This window comes from Bufo bufo, chromosome 2 (genome assembly GCF_905171765.1).
Source record: "Bufo bufo chromosome 2, aBufBuf1.1, whole genome shotgun sequence".
Taxonomy (NCBI): Eukaryota; Metazoa; Chordata; class Amphibia; order Anura; family Bufonidae; genus Bufo; species Bufo bufo.
The window spans coordinates 834,405,989-834,426,265 of NC_053390.1; the positions used below are offsets into that span (position 1 = coordinate 834,405,989).

Here is a 20,277-nt window from a genome sequence, read left to right on the forward strand (position 1 = left end):
CAGTCACTAAGTTATGGTAGGCGGAGTCTGCCCTTGTTCTGCTCTAGCCAATCGCAGCGCAGAGCTCACAGTCTGGGAGGTTATTTTCTCCCAGGCTGTGAGCTCTGCAATGCGATTGGCCAGCGATACAGAAGAACAAGGGCAGACTCCGCCTACCATAACTTAGTGAACGGAGATACCGGAGGACATAGCGGGAGAACGGAGCGGCGCCCGGGGATAATAGTAAGTGCAGTGAGATCCCCGGGCGCCGCTCTACATATCTGTATAGTTAGTTCATAGGGTAATAATCGGTGAAAGGTCCTCTTTAACATTTAATACAAAAACCTCTTGCTAGATCACATTGTGAGTCGAATATCCCAGATTGCAACATTGTATATGAAGTAATACAGTAAGCTACATTCCCTAAAGAGATATCAGATCTATATCTTAGGGAAGTGTTTGTGCTACCATTATTGCAGAGCTTCTTTAGATTCTGGGCAATACACGATTCATCACCTTGATCAATTTTTTATATAGAAAAAAAAATTATTTTGTGCGCACAATGGCACTGTAAAGTTTACAACATCCATCTTTGCTGCACGTCCACCATTTCTTCTTTTTCGCATAATATTTTTCACAGCAGTATACAGACTTTGTAAGGACTTGGATTTCTTCACCTACAGTTCACAGTTTTGTGTTTGATATACACTTTTTCAGTCACAATCTCAAACCTGTGTATTGCAATATAGGAGGACCTATTCACTTGCTCCAACCCGAGATTTTAATGAACTCTGCTTGGGTTGCAATATCTGTATCCCAGTAGCTATCTTACTTAGTTTATGATAACCAGTATGCATATTTTATTGTATTCTTTGGAACATTCGCAATATTGCTGATTTTATGAATGACGTCTTGCCTTTTATTATATTTTTATTTTGGAGTTATCGGTACGGATATCAATTTTTATTATATATATTATATACCTATATCTCCTGTTTCCTTTGATACATGCATCCACATAATAAATGAATTTAGTGATGCCATATTGATTCTGTGTGTGTCCAGATATAAGAGTGCCCATTCACCTCCCTTGAACAATTTTTGGTGATTAGAGTGCGACATCAGTTTGGAGCACCTTGCCATCCCCAATCAGAGGAAGAGCCGTCCTATACCTTTCCCACCAGGATATTGTCATGCATTAAAAGAGGGATGGACTCGCGGGGCATGTAATATTACCACTTTACAAAGCGTTGGTGCGGCCTCATAAGGAATATGCAGTCCAGTTCTGGGCACCAGTACATAGAAAGGATGCCCCGGAGCTGGAAAGAGTACAAAGTAGAGCAACTAAACTGATAAGGGGCATGGAGGGTCTTAGTTATGAGGAGATTTAATAGAATTACATTTATTTTGTCTTGAGAAGAGACGTCAAAGGGGAGACATGATTAAACTATACAAATATATAAATGGGCCACACAAAAGATATGGTGAAAAACTGTTCAATGTAAAATGCCCTCAAAAGACAAGGGGGCACTGCCTCCGACTGGAGAGGAAAAAGTTCAGTCTCCAGAAGCGTCAAAGCTTCTTTACTGAAAGAACTGTGAATCTGTGGAATAGAGACCTCAGGACGTGGTCACAGCAGGAACAGGGGACGGGTTTAAAAAGGGTTTAGATGAATTCTTAAGAGTAAACAACATTAATGCTTATGAAAAGGTGTAGAAATCTGAGTCTCACTTCCTTTCTGGGATTCGCGTCCCCACCCATCCCTTGGTTGAATTTGATGGACTTTTTTCAACCGTATTAACTATGTAACCATATGATTAGTGATACATTCTTTAATATGTAATATGTCAAGAATAAATAAATGAGTAACCACATTGTTTGTGCATAAGACTGCAGAATTGGACTTCACCTATAGGTCGCCTTTCCCAAGTACTAAGTAAGTCTCTTGGTACTCAGAAAACCCCAGGACTTACAGTAGCACTGAACAGTAAAACAACTGGACAGTTACAAAAACAACATATATAAAGCACCTATCGATACTGACAGAAAAAAAGGTTCTGAATCCAAACCCACCGATAGATGACAGGATCCAGAATGCTGAGTGTCATGGAAGGAGGAAATGATCCAGTAATGGAGTACATGGAAGAGGTATGGCATAGAGGCAGATATCAATAGTGGGAACAATACTTAACTAACCCTATGAGAAAATGCATTAGACTCCTTGAAACTACTGACACCAGCATACCCAGAAAACACACTATGTAGCTACTCTATATAGCTACAGATCCCAGATTAGAATGAAAACACAGTAGTTGGACTACAGAATGCAGGATAGACAGAAAAGACATTCATCTAGAACAGCATAATTTGGGAAGAAATGTAGATGACAATCTATACTCAAAAAACAGAATTGAGGAAAGCCTAGATGTAAAAAGGCTAAACAATCTGCAAATCCACCCTAATTAACAAGGACAGGGTAGGCTATAACAAAACTCAGTTTCAGGTTACTTATAACGCAGAAGGGGAAAGGTAAAAAGTAAAGATTTACGGAAATTTCAGTTTTTTCCAATACACAATTTATATATAACCAGTTAACACTACCAAAAACCTGCTTGGTATCTGTGCCAAGAAGGACTAAGGACAGGTATTATGTTTCCCCTCTTTGTCAGGTTCATGCAGAGATAAAAAGGAGGCCAGCAGGTTGGCCCACCACTGTAGGTTGCAGTTGAGAAGTGAAATGGGTCTAAAGGTGCTACATAGTTGTATGTCTTTTCCTTCCTTAGAAAGGAAGTGTGCCTTCTTGTAAAAGGGAGTTACAAAGGTTTTGGAAGTGGGGCAGATCCTTAAACTTTTTATAGTAAATCTCTCAGCGTCAATCTAAGAGACAGTGAATGAAAGTGACATGTTTACTAATGGCAATAGAGGTTCTTGTGAAAGCAGAAGTATGATGAACCATCTCTAAGAATAATGGACCACAGATTTCAGATTTTCTCCCCCTGCCTGACTGGCTGAATGGAAAGGACATTCGCCAAATCCAGAGTGTAACAAAAAAAGACACAGTGAGAAAAAACACTTTATTATAAATTAAAAAAAACTAAAAAAATCACAACATTACGCAATTTAGGACGGAGGACGGTGGGAGATCACTGCACAGAAGTGTGCAGAAAGGAACAGTTGCACAAATCTTGTTCAGATTCTCAAAAGTCTGTGGTTAGGGCTGGTGTTGGAGCTCAATCCAACTAAATATGGTAGGAATCCTGCCTGATCTCTTGGTGTTCCACACAGGTATGTCTTGACCCCCATGGGTCAGCAGTGACTTACTACAGGAGGTAGCGGCCAGGTGGTTCCCCTGCAGCTGAGCCAGATACCTGTATAGGAGTTAAAGGATGAAGACAAGGTAGGCTACTTAAATAATACCCTTTGGGGTATTGTGAAGTCAAATCTATTCAGTACACAGTGGGTCCACATCCACTTTGTAACACAAATACACTGGCTTGAGAGTATGGTGGTGAAGTTGCTATGGTCTGGGGCTGTTTTACTGCATCAAGAGCTGGGCAGCTCCTCATCATGGAATCTACTATGAGTTCTTCATTGTTCGCTTGATGATAATGAGCTCAAAGTAGACCTTGCAACATGGAAATGGTTCTCCACATACCAGTAAACCCATCAAGGGATAGCTGGGTAGAAAAAAAATCAGGAGGATTCTTTAATGTTAAAGTCAAATATGGATTCTATCCAAAACCAGAAGTACAACACAGAAAAGTTGGATCTACTAGCTTGACAAAAATACACAAGTGTGGGTGAGGCCTTATAATGGAAGTCTGTTGGAGGCTGTCTTTGCTAAAGGGGCAGTACCAGGTATTTGAGCCTCAGAAGAAAATGGCAGATCTAAGCATCTTTCTACATTTTAATTGTCTTTGTTTAATTCCATACACCGGTATGTCCACATACATTAAAAAATAAAATTTACTGCAGTGAGGGTGGATGTAGGAATACAATAACAAGAAGCAAAGTTCATGATGACAATTCTGCTTCACTGCTGTAAAAGTTAAGAAGTCTCTTCATATCTACAAGGCTTTTCCTTTATGGATTCCGGTCACAGCTGACCCTCGGTAAATATAATTTGGGTGCTTGGCACATCCAAGCCAATTACACTTAAAGGCTTAGATTAGCATTGCCCTTATCAGAAACAAGGATATGGTTTCTGTTCTATGTGGCCTCTCTGATGAGTGTCTAAACTTCATTTTCTTGTAAAACGGCTCCTCTTTTGTGCCTACTCTGATGAGTGAAAGCCATAAGTCTTCTCCTCTGCGTCTGCTCTGATGAGTGAATGTCAAGATGGCTTCTCCCCTGTGTGTCTTCACTGATGAGTGAATGTCATAATATCTTCTACCCTGTGTGTTTTCTCTGATGAGTAAATGTCATAATATCTTCTCTCCTGTGTGTCTTCACTGATGAGTGAATGTCATAATATCTTCTGATATCTTCTCCCCTGTGTGTCTTCTCTGATGAGTGAATGTCATGATATCTTCTCCCCTGTGTGTTTTCTCTGAATGAGTGAATGTCATATCTTCTCCCCTGTGTGTCTTCTCTAAATGAGTAAATGTCATAATATCTTCTCCCCTGTGTGTTTTCTCTGAATGAGTGAATGTCATAATATCTTCTCCCCTGTGTGTTTTCTCTGAATGAGTGAATGTCATAATATCTTCTCCCCTGTGTTTTCACTGATGAGTGAATGTCATAATGTCTTCTCCCCTGTGTGTCTTCTCTGATGAGTGAATGTCATAATGTCTTCTCCCCTGTTTGTCTTCTCTGATGAGTGAATGTCATAATATCTTCCCCATTGTGTGTCTTCTCTGATGATCCTTAAGTTTGGATTTACTAATAAAACATTTGCCACATTCTGAACATGAAAATGGCTTTTCTCCTGTATGACTTCTCTCATGTATCACAAGAATAGATTTATTTGTAAAACTTTTCCCACACAGCAAACATGAAAATGGCTTCTCTCCTGTGTGAATTCTCTGATGATCCCTAAGTTTAGCTTTAGTAATAAAACCCTTCTCGCATTCCGAACATGAATAAGGTTTCTCCCCTGTGTGACTTCTCTCATGCCTAAGAAGATTCGATTTGGATGTAAAACATTTCCCGCATACTGCACAAGAATACAGCCTCTCTCCTCTGTGAATTCTCCCATGTGTAACAAGATTTGATTTCGAGGTAAAACTTTTCCCACATTCTGAACATGAATACAGTCTCTCTCCCGTGTGAGTTCGCTGATGTTTAACAAGATCTGATTTCTGCACAAAACTTTTCCCACATTCTGAACATGGATATGGCTTCTCTCCTGTGTGACTTCTCTCATGTCTAACAAGACTCGATTTATCGGTGAAGCATTTTCCGCATAGTGAACATGAATGCAGCTTCTCTCCTGTGTGAATTCTCTCGTGTGTAACAAGATTTGATTTCGATGTAAAACATTTTCCACATTCAGAACAGGAGTATGGCTTCTCCCCTGTGTGAATTCTTCCATGTGTAACAAGATCTGAGCTTTTCATAAACTGTTTTCCACATTCACCACAGTGAAACCTTTTCCCCCGTTTCTGGCCTGTGCTTGTAGTAACAATCTGCGATTGTTCAGCAGAAGGCTCCCCATGACTTGGGTGGTTATCTGATAGATCTGTAATGTGAAGTCCTGGATACAGATTAAGGGTGATGAGGTTTTCTCCTGAAGAGTGTTGTTTGATACCTTGATCTTCTACTTTATAATTTAGCCATAACATAAGGTTTCCTGTAGAGTTCTTACTGGGATTTTCTGTTAGGAGTAAAAATGGATCTCATGATTTTTGTTTTCAAACCACAAAGCAGACAAATGTATAAATAAGATACAGCACTTCATGCGTTTTTTTGCGCCAAAGTCAGATGTGGATCCAGCAGTAAGGAGGAGTGTACGTGCTTAATTAATCATTTCACATACTTTGAACTCTCTCATGACTTTGACTTGAAAAGCTGCATCAAAAACTGCACTAAAATCTGCCACAAAAAGTTTAGATTGTCCGGTTTCAGGAAGAAAATGTGACAACCCTGCGGATCAGCCTGTAATAAAGACCTGATTAGTGCCTTCCTAAAAGATCCAGAACCAACGCGCAGGTTCTCCCAACTGGGGTCTATTTACTTGCCTGCAGCAGTGACTTCACGCTGACAACAGATGACTGCTGCAGCCAATCACTAGCACTGAAGACGCCAGTGACTGGATGAAGCTGGGTAAATACAGTAGAGTAAACCAGAGCAGGGGCGCTGGACCGGCAAGGTAAGTACTTCCCAGAAATCTACTGCAGGCTGATCCTAAGGACCGCCCAGTTACCTCCAAAGGGCTCATGCACATCCGCAAAAAAAAACGGATGATGTCCGCGTGCATTCTGTATTTTGCGGAACGGGACAGCTGGCCCCTAATAGAACAGTCCTATCCTTGTCCGTTATGCTGACAATAATAGAGCATGTTCTATTTTTTTGAGGAACGGACATGCGGACAAAGGGAAACGGAATGCACACAAAGTAACTTCCGTTTTTTGTTTTTTTGCGGACCCATTGAAATGAATGGTTCCACATACGGTCCGCAAAAAAATGCAACAGACACGGAAAGAAAATACATTTGTGTGCATGAGCCCTAAAACTGAACAACCCCTTTAACAACTTCTGGTCTACATTGGCGACCTCTTTTATTACATAAACCAAGACTAAAGCACAACCTGTCTGAGAATCAAGCATACCCACACAGGGGGGGCATCACATTAATACAAAAACCTACCTCAACCTCATCTTGGCAACAGTTTACCTTTAATCAGATAATGTGCAGTGAGAAAAAGCTGTATAGCCTCGTCAGCACCAAATATCTATTTTATAGACATTCCCCCATTGACACGACACGTGTGCGAAGGTCACATCTGTTGGGGATGCAACAGCATGTGCCATATACAGTATTGTATATTAATATCACTTGACCAGTAGATGGCGCTGTATGTTAAGGTTACCAGTTGTGTATATCTGTAAAAAACTTGTTGGTTCTCTCTTTATACCAAGATGGCTGCTGTTACAGTTTGCTGAAATGTGCCAGGAGTCAGACCGCCACCGATCAGATATTGATGACCTATACCCTTCCTGAATTTTGTAATTTATTTTTAATGAAAGAAACCTCGGAAGTAACTTTCTACATTCACTATTCCATACCTGTGGTCACGTCCTCCTCCACTTCATTCTTACACAGGGGATCGTCCATCAACCTCTCCGATTCCTCCTCCACTTTAATATAAGTCAGATCTTCCTCCTGATTTGGCACAATACAGAGGACAGGTGGGAAGTCTAACAGATCCACATAAGTGACCCCCATGTAGATGTGCATCTACCTGATGATTCTCCGGGACATTGGACATCTCCTCTGGACAGTCCTGGGAACACTGAGGATGAGGACATCTATCTGGGGAATTGCTTTCTATGAGTCCATCTGTAAGAAACACCCAGTGATGAGATAGATTTATCGCATGTAGTTATCAGACGATGGGAGTAGTAGTAAAATCAATAGGTCTCCCCTCCTTACACTGCTGATTGGCCATTACGTCCATCTCCTCTTCATCTATGACCTCAACCTTAATATCATTTATATTTTCAGCCTAGACAGATGAGACACAAAGGTAAAATGATTTCTGGTCCTATCACTTCATGGTCAGATTTTGGAGAGACTTTAGCTCCATCTACCTGATTATTCTCTGAGACATTGTGAGTTTTCTCTGGACTTTCCTGGGAATATAGAGGATGGGGACATCTCTCTGGAGGAGTTTTCCTACTGCGTCCATCTGTGGAGACACAAAGATTGTGGTATTACCTCCATTTTTTTTACTATATTTAAAAAATGTTCTTAAGGGGTTCTCCAGTCCCATAAAGATTATTTTATCTGCCCAGAGTACCCCAAACACTGTATTTCCCCTATATAGCAGCTCTTTTGCTCCTCCGTTCTCAGCATCCCAGCCGGATGTTTACAGTCAGAACTTCCTGTGTTCACCAGCTTCCTGCTGGGTTTACCTCCCAGTCCCAGCATGCTTTGCTCTGTAATGTTTCTCAGGACTTCCTCTCCATACCGCACTGTTCCTTCTGCAGTAGTCATGCCCTCTACACCTCCTCTCTCAACGTATGAAACATTAAGCAGGCTAGCTTAGCAAATCCAGCAGGAAGCTGATGAAGGAAGTTCTGCATGTAGACATCCTGCCAGGATGCAGTGATTCTGAGAACAGGGGAAGGAAAGTGCTGACATAAAAAAAACTGTTACATATTTGGGGCTAAAATATGCCCTGTTTGGGGTACTCTGGACAGAGTAAAAAAATTCATTATGAAAGCAAATAATCCCTTTAATGAAACAATGGACTAATAGGCAGATGCCCACTGCAGACCTTGTAATGTACCAAAGCCCTGCCCTCTTACGATGGGTGGCTAACGGTGCCCCCTGTTAAACTTCCTAGGTACCCTGACATTTACAGTAAGTGGATAATTGTGCAGATCACTAACACCTACCATGTTTACTCTCCCCTGTCATATCCGCACTTGTGGAGGAGCCCTGACATAGCTATCCTGGGGGAACACTTGGACCTTATCACACTCATGGATAGTGGCATGTCCGACATGAAGGGGCAGGACGTGGTTCAACATATCACACTTTCAGCCATTACCAAATCCTGAGGGAGCAGACAATATTAAAGGGGCATTTCAGGAATAAATCTATTCTAACAGGTGCTGTCAGTCTGCCTCCTGTACTACTTACCTACTCCCCACTGCTTCCATCCTCCACGTTGGCTCCCATGTTTCCATCTTCCACTCCAGGGTTTGTTTTCTTCCTCCCTGGCATGGGGGTGGTCGCCTGATCTTCAGCGTTGATGTGTCCACAAGAAACACACCAGTAAAACAGCCTAGGGCGGCGCTAAAGACCACCCATTAGTGCTGGTGATGTCACCGGGATCACTGCTAGGCGGGAGCCTCGGCCTAGCAGTGTAAAATAACCCTGCGCGAAGTAGCTAAGGGTAAGGGCCCATTTGAATGGGTCCGCACCAGTTCCGCTATTTTGTGGAACGAGTGCGGACCCATTCATTTCGACGGGGCCGCAAAAGATGCGGACAGCACACAGTGGTTCCGTTCCGCTGCTCAACGTAAAGGATAGAGCATGTCCTATTCTTGTCCGCGGAAAAGGCATTTTCTATTATGGTTGCGGCCATGTGCGGTCTGCAAATTGCGGAACACACGCGGCCGGTATCCGTGTTTTGCGGATCCGCAAAGCACTACAGTCGTGTGAATGTGCTCTAAGGGACAGCATCGGAGGATGAAATGCTCCACTCAGCAGCTGGAGGGATGAAGAATTATGGATTATGTCCTGGTTGAGCTCTGAACCCAGACAACCCCTTTAAGGCATCAACATGGCTGCCAGTGCCAGCTTGTGCCCACACAGTAATATATATATATGTGTCTTCTCACCTTGTGATATAAGAGGCTGGTGCTCCTCCATCATGGCCTCCTTGTACAGATCCTTGTGTCCTTCTATATACTCCCACTCCTCCATGGAGAAATGGACAGTGACGTCCTGACACCTTATAGGAACCTGACAACACAATGACACCGTCATCACCCAGACCCCTCCAGTGCTGTTACTGGAGAATGTCCCAGCATTCCCAGCAGTGTCACCTCTCCAGTCAGCAGCTCCATCATCTTGTGGGTGAGTTCTAGGATCTTCTGCTCATGTATCAGGGGGTGAGGGGTCCTGGTCCGCCCTCCTGACTCCTGGAGATGGATGATGGGAGTCATACAGTCCCCCGATGTCTTCTTCACGATTGTGTACTCCTGTGGATGGAGAGAGACACTTTGGGAACTAAACTCAGTATGCCTCCTTCACTACTATCAGTTATAACCCCGGCCTCCAAGTCAAACTCAGGTCATGTCTGTCTCCTGGTGGGTCCTTTACTCCTTGTTAAATGCACTTACTATTCTCATTGGACCTATAACATTACTTGTTTGGGTTGCATATTGGTTGACCTTAGGAATGATTGAAGAACATAAAGGTTAAACTGAAGATGCTTGATGGTTACAAACACCACAAAGGCACCACAAGCTTGGTGGTTGCAGGTAACATTTAGTGGTATCACACACTTCAGTGTTGCAGAACGTTTTCACTTGTTCTCTTTTGAGTAGTCCTCTACCAGGGCTGGGGGGGTTTGAGCAATTATCCACTAGTTCTCTGAGGGTCAGCTTGTGCACAGAGTGGTTGCCATCTCTCACCCACACTCCCTAGAAGGTTACTCCCTGCCCACAGCTTCGCCTATGCATTTCTCATGGGGTCACAACAGTCATTTTGTAAGGCCCTGCACTTTCAAGTGTCCTCGTGATTTCTAACTTTCATGGAATTTAAAGGGGTTGTCTCATCATGGACAATGGGGGCATATGTCTAGGATGAGCCCTTGTCTTATAGGTGCGGGTCCCACGGCTGCGACCCACACCTATATCGAGAACAAAGCCCCGCAAGTGAAAAAGGGCGCACCATGCCCTCCATTCATTTTCTATGGGGCCAGCGAAAAAATAACCGAGCGCTGGCATGCACGGTACACTCCCATTCACTTCTATGGGGAGCCGGCTTGGTGGTGGCCGGATCGGAGACCTTGCGGGGCTCCGTTCTCAATATAGGTGCAGGTCCCAGTGGTGGGATCCTTCACCTATAAGACAATGGGGGCATATCCTAGCGATATGCCCCTATTGTCCATGATGAGACAACCCCTTTAAGCCCAACCACCCTTGGTCATGACCGTGCAAAGGTGAACATCACCCAAACCCCTGTACAACAGGATTACGGTCTCAGACCACTGGGTGGTCATACAGGCTCATTCCATGTTTTTGGTGGCTTTGAGGTTTTGTACACCACAGTTTTTGGGCGAGGTTTTTACACTGAAGTCAATAGGAAGCTGTTGATGGTGGTGGATTACACAGAGGAAAACACCTAGCCTATGTGAAGATAGCCAAGGTCTCGTGTGAGCCCAATGACATCTCGCACAGTCCGCAATACATTTTCCTCAGTCAGCTCACTGACCTAACACTCCGGCCTTGCAGGGGCTATATCACACTGGAAATTCTTGTCCTCTGCTTCAAGTATCGGAGATCTGCTGCCCACCGTCCCTTGGTCCAGCTTCCTGCCCACCAACACTGGCAGACAAGGTCAGTCCCTGCTCCTCAGGAATCTCATGTGGCCCTGCTACACACCCTCCAGGCCATGGCCTTCATTACTTGAGCCTGTTCCCTGGGTCCTACAGACTCCTGACTGTGCCGCCATACTGACCAGGCACTACAATGTGGCTTCAGCCACACACTGACTATCCTGCTATCAGCTACCTTATATCACCTCCTCTTGTCCATTTTCTGTATGGCAGGGCATCTAGTACAGTATACACAGTAAACGTTATACACAGTAACAAGAGGGAAGACAGTAACATAAGCAAACATCACATTGGTAGTGCTGGTAAGGATAACCCCTCGTTACCATTGTATCTAGCGACTATTGTTGACTGATCTTCACGTTTTCTCGAAGGTCTGGAAGACATTATGCAGGACACTGGACTCTTCCTATCGCTTCCTATTATGATCTTACCTCCTGAAGGTAAAAAATACAATAAAGATAGAAACGTGCGAAAGTTTACCTCTCCGCTCAACAGGGAGATGATCTCCAGGGTGAAGCCTAATATTCTTCTGGAAATCTCATTCTTGTCCTCGTCCATCCTTGGTAGGTCATTCGGGAGAAGAAGAGAAAAGCGGTTGACTTGGAGGCCTCTAGTACAGCGGGCGCCTTTAGGAGAAAAGGAGAGGCTGGAAATCACCAGGGGACAGGACCATATATGAGCTCCAGAACCGCACATATTGGGCCTGGAGGCACCACTTCTCACGGGTGCTGGTCAGGAGGTCCGTGCTGCCCTCTGAGTAGTGTCGGGTACGCACACTGCAATGTTGTGTTTTTCTTCAGATTCTCTCCTGACATGTCAGTTTTAGTAACTAATTGCACCCCCCACATAATAAAAATCCTGGGGCATCCATTCTTATGGCTTTATGTTGTGCCGGTCCGCTATTAATCCATCAATAAGGGTCGTTACTAGCTGGGCGATGTCCCTACCAGTACTGCTTAGGTAACGTCTGACTGCGCAGGGACCCCCCCAACTGGTAACACCCATTTAGTAATTCATTCAGAAATTAAGGATAATAAAGGAATAGCACAACATAGAGTCAAAAGATGGGGTGCCGCAGAAGTATTGAATGGGGGATGCAAGGTGTTACTGTCCTGGGCACCTGGAGGAAGTGCTCGGCTGTCTGATGACATCCACACTCCTGTCTAATAGCTGGGATCGGAGGAACCCCCGACAATCTGGGCCGTTTAACCCCCTAGAAGCTGCTATCAATAATGACCATGCCATATGAGAGGTTACAGAGGGAGGGGGGCTCTACCTGTCACCTCATCAGTTCCCCGGGACTGTGGGTTTTCTGATGGTCCGCCATCTGCGAGAGTCTATTCGGGGTCCTCTCGGCCGTCGGTGTGAAATACGTACAGTGCGGTGGTAATGTTACTGCCTCAACTGCAGTTTATTGTTCATCCACCTCCACAAAAAGCAAACAAAAAGATGAATGTAAGGTTAACCCGCTGAACGCCTCTACCACACACAGAATGTGGATGACTACGTAGGCACAATGCCCAGGGAAAAAACGTACTTTCTGGTTGTTTTCCTCTCTCCATGTGATCAGTTCCGGGTTTTCATCCTGAAATGAAGGCAGGCTGTGTGCCATGCAGCAGCGCTCCCACCATCCCCCTCTGTCCTGTGAACAGCAAATGTGAGACCTGTGGTTACCATATCCTTTAGTATAATACCGTACTGAACTGATATGACGTGCCCCGGCAGAGGTCTACAGCAATTACCAGCAGCACATATCCTGTCTATTCTTATAGGGGCTGCATACAGCATATGGAGAAAAGTACCGCGCCCCACATCTTAATCACTGAATTCAGGTGTTTCATGCAGTCTACCATTACTACAGGTGTACAACATCCAGCCTCTAGCCATGCAGTCTACCATTACCACAGTGTATAACATCCAGCCTCTAGCCATGCAGTCTACCATTACCACAGTGTATAACATCCAGCCTCTAGCCATGCAGTCTACCATTACAACAGGTGTACAACATCCAGCCTCTAGCCATGCAGTCTACCATTACAACAGGTGTATAACATCCAGCCTCTGGCCATGTAGTCTACCATTACCACAGGTGTATAACATCCCGCCTCTAGCCATGCAGTCTACCATTACAACAGGTGTACAACATCCAGCCTCTAGCCATGCAGTCTACCATTACCACAGGTGTATAACATCCCGCCTCTAGCCATGCAGTCTACCATTACAACAGGTGTACAACATCCAGCCTCTAGCCATGCAGTCTACCATTACCACAGGTGTATAACATCCCGCCCTGACCATGCAGTCTACCATTACCACAGTGTATAACATCCAGCCGCTAGCCATGCAGTCTACCATTACCACAGATGTATAACATCCAGCCTCTAGTCATGCAGTCTACCATTACCACAGGTGTACAACATCCAGCCTCTAGCCGTGCAGTCTACCATTACCACAGTGTATAACATCCCGCCTCTAGGCATGCAGTCTACCATTACCACAGTGTACAACATCCAGCCTCTAGCCATGCAGTCTACCATTACCACAGGTGTATAACATCCCGCCCTGACCATGCAGTCTACCATTACCACAGTGTATAACATCCAGCCTCTAGCCATGCAGTCTACCATTACCACAGTGTATAACATCCAGCCTCTAGCCGTGCAGTCTGCCATTACCACAGTGTATAACATCCAGCCTCTAGCCGTGCAGTCTGCCATTACCACAGTGTATAACATCCAGCCTCTAGCCGTGCAGTCTACCATTACCACAGTGTATAACATCCAGCCTCTAGCCGTGCAGTCTGCCATTACCACAGTGTATAACATCCAGCCTCTAGCCCTGCAGTCTACCATTACCACAGGTGTATAACATCCATCCTCCAGCACTGCAGTCTACCATTACCACAGTGTACAACATCCAGCCTCTAGCCGTGCAGTCTGCCATTACCACAGTGTATAACATACAGCCTCTAGCCATGCAGTCTGCCATTACCACAGGAGTATAACATCCATCCTCCAGCACTGCAGTCTACCATTACCACAGTGTATAACATCCAGCCTCTAGCCATGCAGTCTACCATTACCACAGTGTATAACATCCAGCCTCTAGCCCTGCAGTCTACCATTACCACAGGTGTATAACATCCATCCTCCAGCACTGCAGTCTACCATTACCACAGTGTATAACATCCAGCCTCTAGCCATGCAGTCTGCCATTACCACAGGCGTATAACATCCAGCCTCTAGCCATGCAGTCTGCCATTACCACAGTGTATAACATCCAGCCTCTAGCCATGCAGTCTGCCATTACCACAGTGTATAACATACAGCCTCTAGCCGTGCAGTCTACCATTACCACAGTATATAACATTCAGCCTCTAGCCGTGCAGTCTGCCATTACCACAGGTGTATAACATCCAGCCTCTAGCCGTACAGCCTACCATTACCACAGTGTATAACATCCAGCCTCTAGCCATGCAGTCTACCATTACCACAGTGTATAACATCCAGCCTCTAGCCATGCAGTCCACCATTACCACAGTATATAACATCCAGCCTCTAGCCATGCAGTCTGCCATTACCACAGGTGTATAACATCCAGCCTCTAGCCATGCAGTCTACTATTACTACAGGTGTATAACATTCAGCCTCTAGCTATGCAGTCTGCCATTACCACAGTGTATAACATCCAGCCTCTAGCCATGCAGTCTACCATTACCACAGTGTATAACATCCAGCCTCTAGCCATGCAGTCTACCATTACCACAGTGTATAACATCCAGCCTCTAGCCGTGCAGTCTACCATTACCACAGTGTATACCATCCAGCCTCTAGCCATGCAGTCTGCCATTACCACAGGTGTATAACATCCAGCCTCTAGCCATGCAGTCTACTATTACTACAGGTGTATAACATTCAGCCTCTAGCTATGCAGTCTACCATTACCACAGTGTATAACATCCAGCCTCTAGCCATGCAGTCTGCCATTACCACAGGTGTATAACATCCAGCCTCTAGCCATGCAGTCTACTATTACTACAGGTGTATAACATTCAGCCTCTAGCTATGCAGTCTACCATTACCACAGTGTATAACATCCAGCCTCTAGCAGTGCAGTCTACCATTACCACAGTGTATAACATCCAGCCTCTAGCCATGCAGTCCACCATTACCACAGTATATAACATCCAGCCTCTAGCCATGCAGTCTGCCATTACCACAGGTGTATAACATCCAGCCTCTAGCCATGCAGTCTACTATTACTACAGGTGTATAACATTCAGCCTCTAGCCGTGCAGTCTACCATTATCACAGTGTATAACATCCAGCCTCTAGCCGTGCAGTCTACGATTACCACAGTGTATAACATCCAGCCTCTAGCCATGCAGTCTACCATTATCACAGTGTATAACATCCAGCCTCTAGCCGTGCAGTCTACCATTACCACAGTGTATAACATCCAGCCTCTAGCCATGCAGTCTACCATTACCACAGTATATAACATCCAGCCTCTAGCCATGCAGTCTACCATTACTACAGGTGTATGAAACATCCTAAAGTCGAGTTGCATAATACTTTGTTTTAATACTGTATATCGCGAGCGCTCCGTACAGTATTAGAATGTATTGGCTCAGATCAGCCGAAGTTTTTACTTCTCGTGAGACTTCTCATAATAACTTCATAACTTCATTTCTACTGTAACACTTGGAACTGAACCCGAGTTCGGGAAATGTTTTTTTACAGTAGAAATTAATTTATGAAGTTATTATGAGAAGTCTCGCGAGAAGTAATAACTTCGGCTCATCTGAGCCAATACATTCTAATACTGTACGGAGCGCTCGTATATACAGTATTCAAACAAAGTATTATGCAAATCAACTTCAGGATGTTCGATACTTTAGCTCTGGGGTCTCCCATTTCTCTCGATCATTTTTGAGAGGTTTCTACATCTTGATTGGAGTCACCTGTGGTAAAGTCCAATGATTTGGACAAGGTTTGGAAAGACTCAGCCCTGTCTATAGAAGATTGCACAGCTGATATGTGGATTCACAGATCTGGAGAAGGAGCCAAAAATATTTCTGCTGCATTGAAAGTTCCCAAGAGCACAGTGGGCTCCATAATTCTTACATGGAAGAAGAACAACCAGGACTCTTCCTAGAGCTGCCGCCCCACCAAACTAAGTAATCGGGGAGAAAGGCCTTGGTAAAAGAGGTGACCAAGGACCTAATCTAATACCAAAGACTTATATCCCGAGTATAGGGGCTGAAGACTTATGTCCGAGTAAAGGGGCCGAAGACTTATGTCCCGAGTAAAGGGGCCGAAGACTTATATCTTGAGTAAAGGGGCCGAAGACTTATGTCCCGAGTAAAGGGGCCGAAGACTTATGTCCCGAGTAAAGGGGCCGAAGACTTATGTCCCGAGTAAAGGGGCCGAAGACTTATGTCCCGAGTAAAGGGGCCGAAGACTTATGTCCCGAGTAAAGGGGCCGAAGACTTGTGTCCGGAGTAAAGGGGCCGAAGACTTATGTCCCGAGTAAAGGGGCCGAAGACTTATGTCCCGAGTAAAGGGGCCGAAGACTTATGTCCCGAGTAAAGGGGCCGAAGACTTATGTCCCGAGTAAAGGGGCCGAAGACTTATGTCCCGAGTAAAGGGGCCGAAGACTTATGTCCCGAGTAAAGGGGCCGAAGACTTATGTCCTGAGTAAAGGGGCTGAAGACTTATGTCCCGAGTAAAGGGGCCGAAGACTTATGTCCCGAGTAAAGGGGCCGAAGACTTATGTCCCGAGTAAAGGGGCCGAAGACTTATGTCCCGAGTAAAGGGGCCGCAGACTTATGTCCCGAGTAAAGGGGCCGAAGACTTATGTCCCGAGTAAAGGGGCCGAAGACTTATGTCCCGAGTAAAGGGGCCGAAGACTTATGTCCGAGTAAAGGGTCTAAAGACTTATGTCCCGAGTAAAGGGGCCGAAGACTTATGTCCCGAGTAAAGGGGCCGAAGACTTATATCTTGAGTAAAGGGGCCGAAGACTTATGTCCCGAGTAAAGGGGCCGAAGACTTATGTCCCGAGTAAAGGGGCCGAAGACTTATGTCCCGAGTAAAGGGGCCGCAGACTTATGTCCCGAGTAAAGGGGCCGAAGACTTGTGTCCGGAGTAAAGGGGCCGAAGACTTATGTCCCGAGTAAAGGGGATGAAGACTTATGTCCCGAGTAAAGGGGCCGAAGACTTATGTCCCGAGTAAAGGGGCCGAAGACTTATGTCCCGAGTAAAGGGGCCGAAGACTTATGTCCCGAGTAAAGGGGCCGAAGACTTATGTCCCGAGTAAAGGGGCCGAAGACTTATGTCCCGAGTAAAGGGGCCGAAGACTTATGTCCCGAGTAAAGGGGCCGAAGACTTATGTCCGAGTAAAGGGTCTAAAGACTTATGTCCCGAGTAAAGGGGCTGAAGACTTATGTCCCGAGTAAAGGGGCTGAAGACTTATGTCCCGAGTAAAGGGGCTGAAGACTTATATCTTGAGTAAAGGGGCCGAAGACTTATGTCCGGAGTAAAGGGTCTGAAGACTTATGTCCCGAGTAAAGGGACTGAAGACTTATGTCCGGAGTAAAGGGTCTGAAGACTTATGTCCGGAGTAAAGGGTCTGAAGACTTATGTCCGGAGTAAAGGGGCTGAAGACTTATGTCCGGAGTAAAGGGTCTGAAGACTTATGTCCGGAGTAAAGGGGCCGAAGACTTATGTCCGGAGTAAAGGGTCTGAAGACTTATGTCCGGAGTAAAGGGTCTGAAGACTTACAGTATGTCCGGAGTAAAGGGGCTGAAGACTTATGTCCCGAGTAAAGGGGCCGAAGACTTATGTCCCGAGTAAAGGGGCCGAAGACTTATGTCCGGAGTAAAGGGTCTGAAGACTTCCGTTAATGCAATATTTTCGTTTTTTCTCACCTTCTCATTCTGGGGGCTGAGGGCACAAGGAGCGAGAGGACACTGAGAGGGTGTGAAGACTTCTCTGACACCATGTCAGGCACAGACGTCTGCACTGAGCGGATGAGACGTGTACATGTGCAGCTTCTGAGCGGTAATCTCACTGCGCGGCGGTCTCCTGGTACCGCTGATCGGTGGGTGCTGGGAGTCGGACCCCCGCCGATCTGATATTGGTGACCTGTCCTTTAATAAATCTCTGCCCTCGCCAAGAGGGCAGAATCTGTGGCGAGGACCCCCACCGACACGTCCACAGGAGGGCAGAATCTGTGGCGAGGACCCCCACCGACACATCCACAAGAGGGCAGAATCTGCGGCGAGGATCCCCACCGACACGTCCACAAGAGGGCAGAATCTGTGGCGAGGACCCCCACCGACACGTCCACAAGAGGGCAGAATCAGTGGTGAGGACCCCCACCGACACGTCCACAAGAGGGCAGAATCTGTGGCGAGGACCCCCACCGACACGTCCACAAGAGGGCAGAATCAGTGGCGAGGACCCCCACCGACACGTCCACAAGAGGGCAGAATCTGTGGCGAGGACCCCCACCGACACGTCCACAAGAGGGCAGAATCAGTGGCGAGGACCCCCACCGACACGTCCACAAGAGGGCAGAATCTGTGGCGAGGACCCCCACCGACACGTCCACAGGAGGGCAGAATCTGTGGCGAGTACCCCCACCGACACGTCCACAAGAGGGCAGAATCTGCGGCGAGGACCCCCACCGACACGTCCACAAGAGGGCAGAATCTGTGGCGAGGACCACCACCGACACGTCCACAAGAGGGCAGAATCTGCGGCGAGGACCCCCACCGACACGTCCACAAGAGGGCAGAATCTGCGGCGAGGACCCCCACCGACACGTCCACAAGAGGGCAGAATCTGTGGCGAGGACCCCCACCGACACGTCCCTAAGAGGGCAGAATCTGTGGCGAGGACCCCCACCGACACGTCCACAAGAGGGCAGAATCTGTGACGAGGACCCCCACCGACGCGTCCACAAGAGGGCAGAATCTGTGACGAGGACCCCCACCGACACGTCCACAAGAGGGCAGAATCTGTGGCGAGGACCCCCACCGACACGTCCACCGACACGTCCACCGACACGTCCACAAGAGGGCAGAATCCCGGCAGTTTAACCCCCTAGATACCGTGCTCAGTAGGGACCTCTTCGACATCCCTTTTGCGCCCTGTGATGCCAGCACCGAGTGACATGGTTGCCATGGCGATTAGAAGGATAACTACCAGCAGGATGTGGGAGGAGTACAGAAGTAAGGGATGCACGGTGTAAGGCTGTATTCACACACAACAGCGTTTTTTTGTTTGTTTTTAATTTGGCGTGTTCAGAGCAGTTGTGACTGCAGCCTGGGGGCTCTCTAGACCTACTGCTGGCTGACAACAGAGAACACGAGCGCCGGACACACCTACCTGACCAAGACCTGCTCTCTGCCCCTTAGAGTGTAACGGCTGAAGGACCTGTGGTGACGTCACCGTCATGTGATCGGTGCCTGAGGGGGCGGAGTTCAGCAGGGACAAGTGTAAGTGGTGTCTGAAGGACCTGTGGTGATGTCATGATCATGTGACACGAAGGGGCGGAGCGCCTGGGCGGATGGAGTCAATGGGTTGAGGTCTTCCTCTATTGATTGTCAGCAGTTGTGGGAATGGAGGAAGCTGAGAGTCGTAGTTCTCTCCTCATAACCCCTCCCTGTAACATCCTCTGATACCAGCCTGGACATGCAGGGAGTTGTAGTCCTCTCCCCTTCTACCTCCTTCTTGTAATGTCCTCTGATCTAGCATAATAACTGTGGCATGCTGGGAGTTGTAGTCCTCATACATCCTCCATGTAATGTCCTCTGATATCACATAGCCTGGACATGATGGGAGTTGTAGTTCTCTCCTCTTATACCTTCTCCATGTAATGTCCTCTGATATCACATAGCCTGGCATGATGGGAGTTGTAGTTATCTCTTATACTTCCTCTATGTAATGTCCTCTGATATCATAGCCTGGACATGCTGGGAGTTGTAGTCCTCATACATCCTCCATGTAATGTCCTCTTATATCACATAGCCTGGCATGCTGGGAGTTGTAGTCCT

The 20,277-nt window shown here is 46.2% G+C and overlaps 1 protein-coding gene and 1 long non-coding RNA gene across 2 annotated transcripts; both read right to left on the reverse strand.

Annotated features, from left to right (window-relative positions):
• Nucleotides 1-4,430: 4,430 nt before the first annotated feature.
• Nucleotides 4,431-9,544, reverse strand: LOC120990534 (zinc finger protein with KRAB and SCAN domains 8-like). The gene is made up of 6 exons (XM_040419401.1): nucleotides 9,493-9,544; nucleotides 7,732-7,829; nucleotides 7,574-7,646; nucleotides 7,383-7,480; nucleotides 7,207-7,315; nucleotides 4,431-5,794 (listed from the first exon to the last, which is right to left on the reverse strand). Exons 1-6 carry the CDS (start codon nucleotides 9,524-9,526, stop codon nucleotides 4,806-4,808), a joined length of 1,401 nt encoding a protein of 466 aa, XP_040275335.1. The 5' UTR covers nucleotides 9,527-9,544; the 3' UTR covers nucleotides 4,431-4,805.
• Nucleotides 9,545-9,797: 253 nt separating this feature from the next.
• LOC120991850 lies at nucleotides 9,798-19,671 on the reverse strand. Its single transcript, XR_005776835.1, has 3 exons — nucleotides 19,610-19,671; nucleotides 11,697-11,842; nucleotides 9,798-9,855 (listed from the first exon to the last, which is right to left on the reverse strand). It is a non-coding gene; the product is annotated as an uncharacterized LOC120991850 (long non-coding RNA).
• Between the last annotated feature and the right edge of the window lie 606 nt (nucleotides 19,672-20,277).

Coding starts and splice junctions, on each gene's coding strand:
- LOC120990534 (XM_040419401.1), bottom strand. CDS start 9,526: ATGATGGAGGAGCACCAGCCTCTTATATCACAAG. Junction 7,316..7,382: donor ATGTCCCGGAGAATCATCAG/GTAGATGCACAT, acceptor GTCCTCTGTATT/GTGCCAAATCAGGAGGAAGA. Junction 5,795..7,206: donor GGAGGAGGACGTGACCACAG/GTATGGAATAGT, acceptor TACTCCTAACAG/AAAATCCCAGTAAGAACTCT.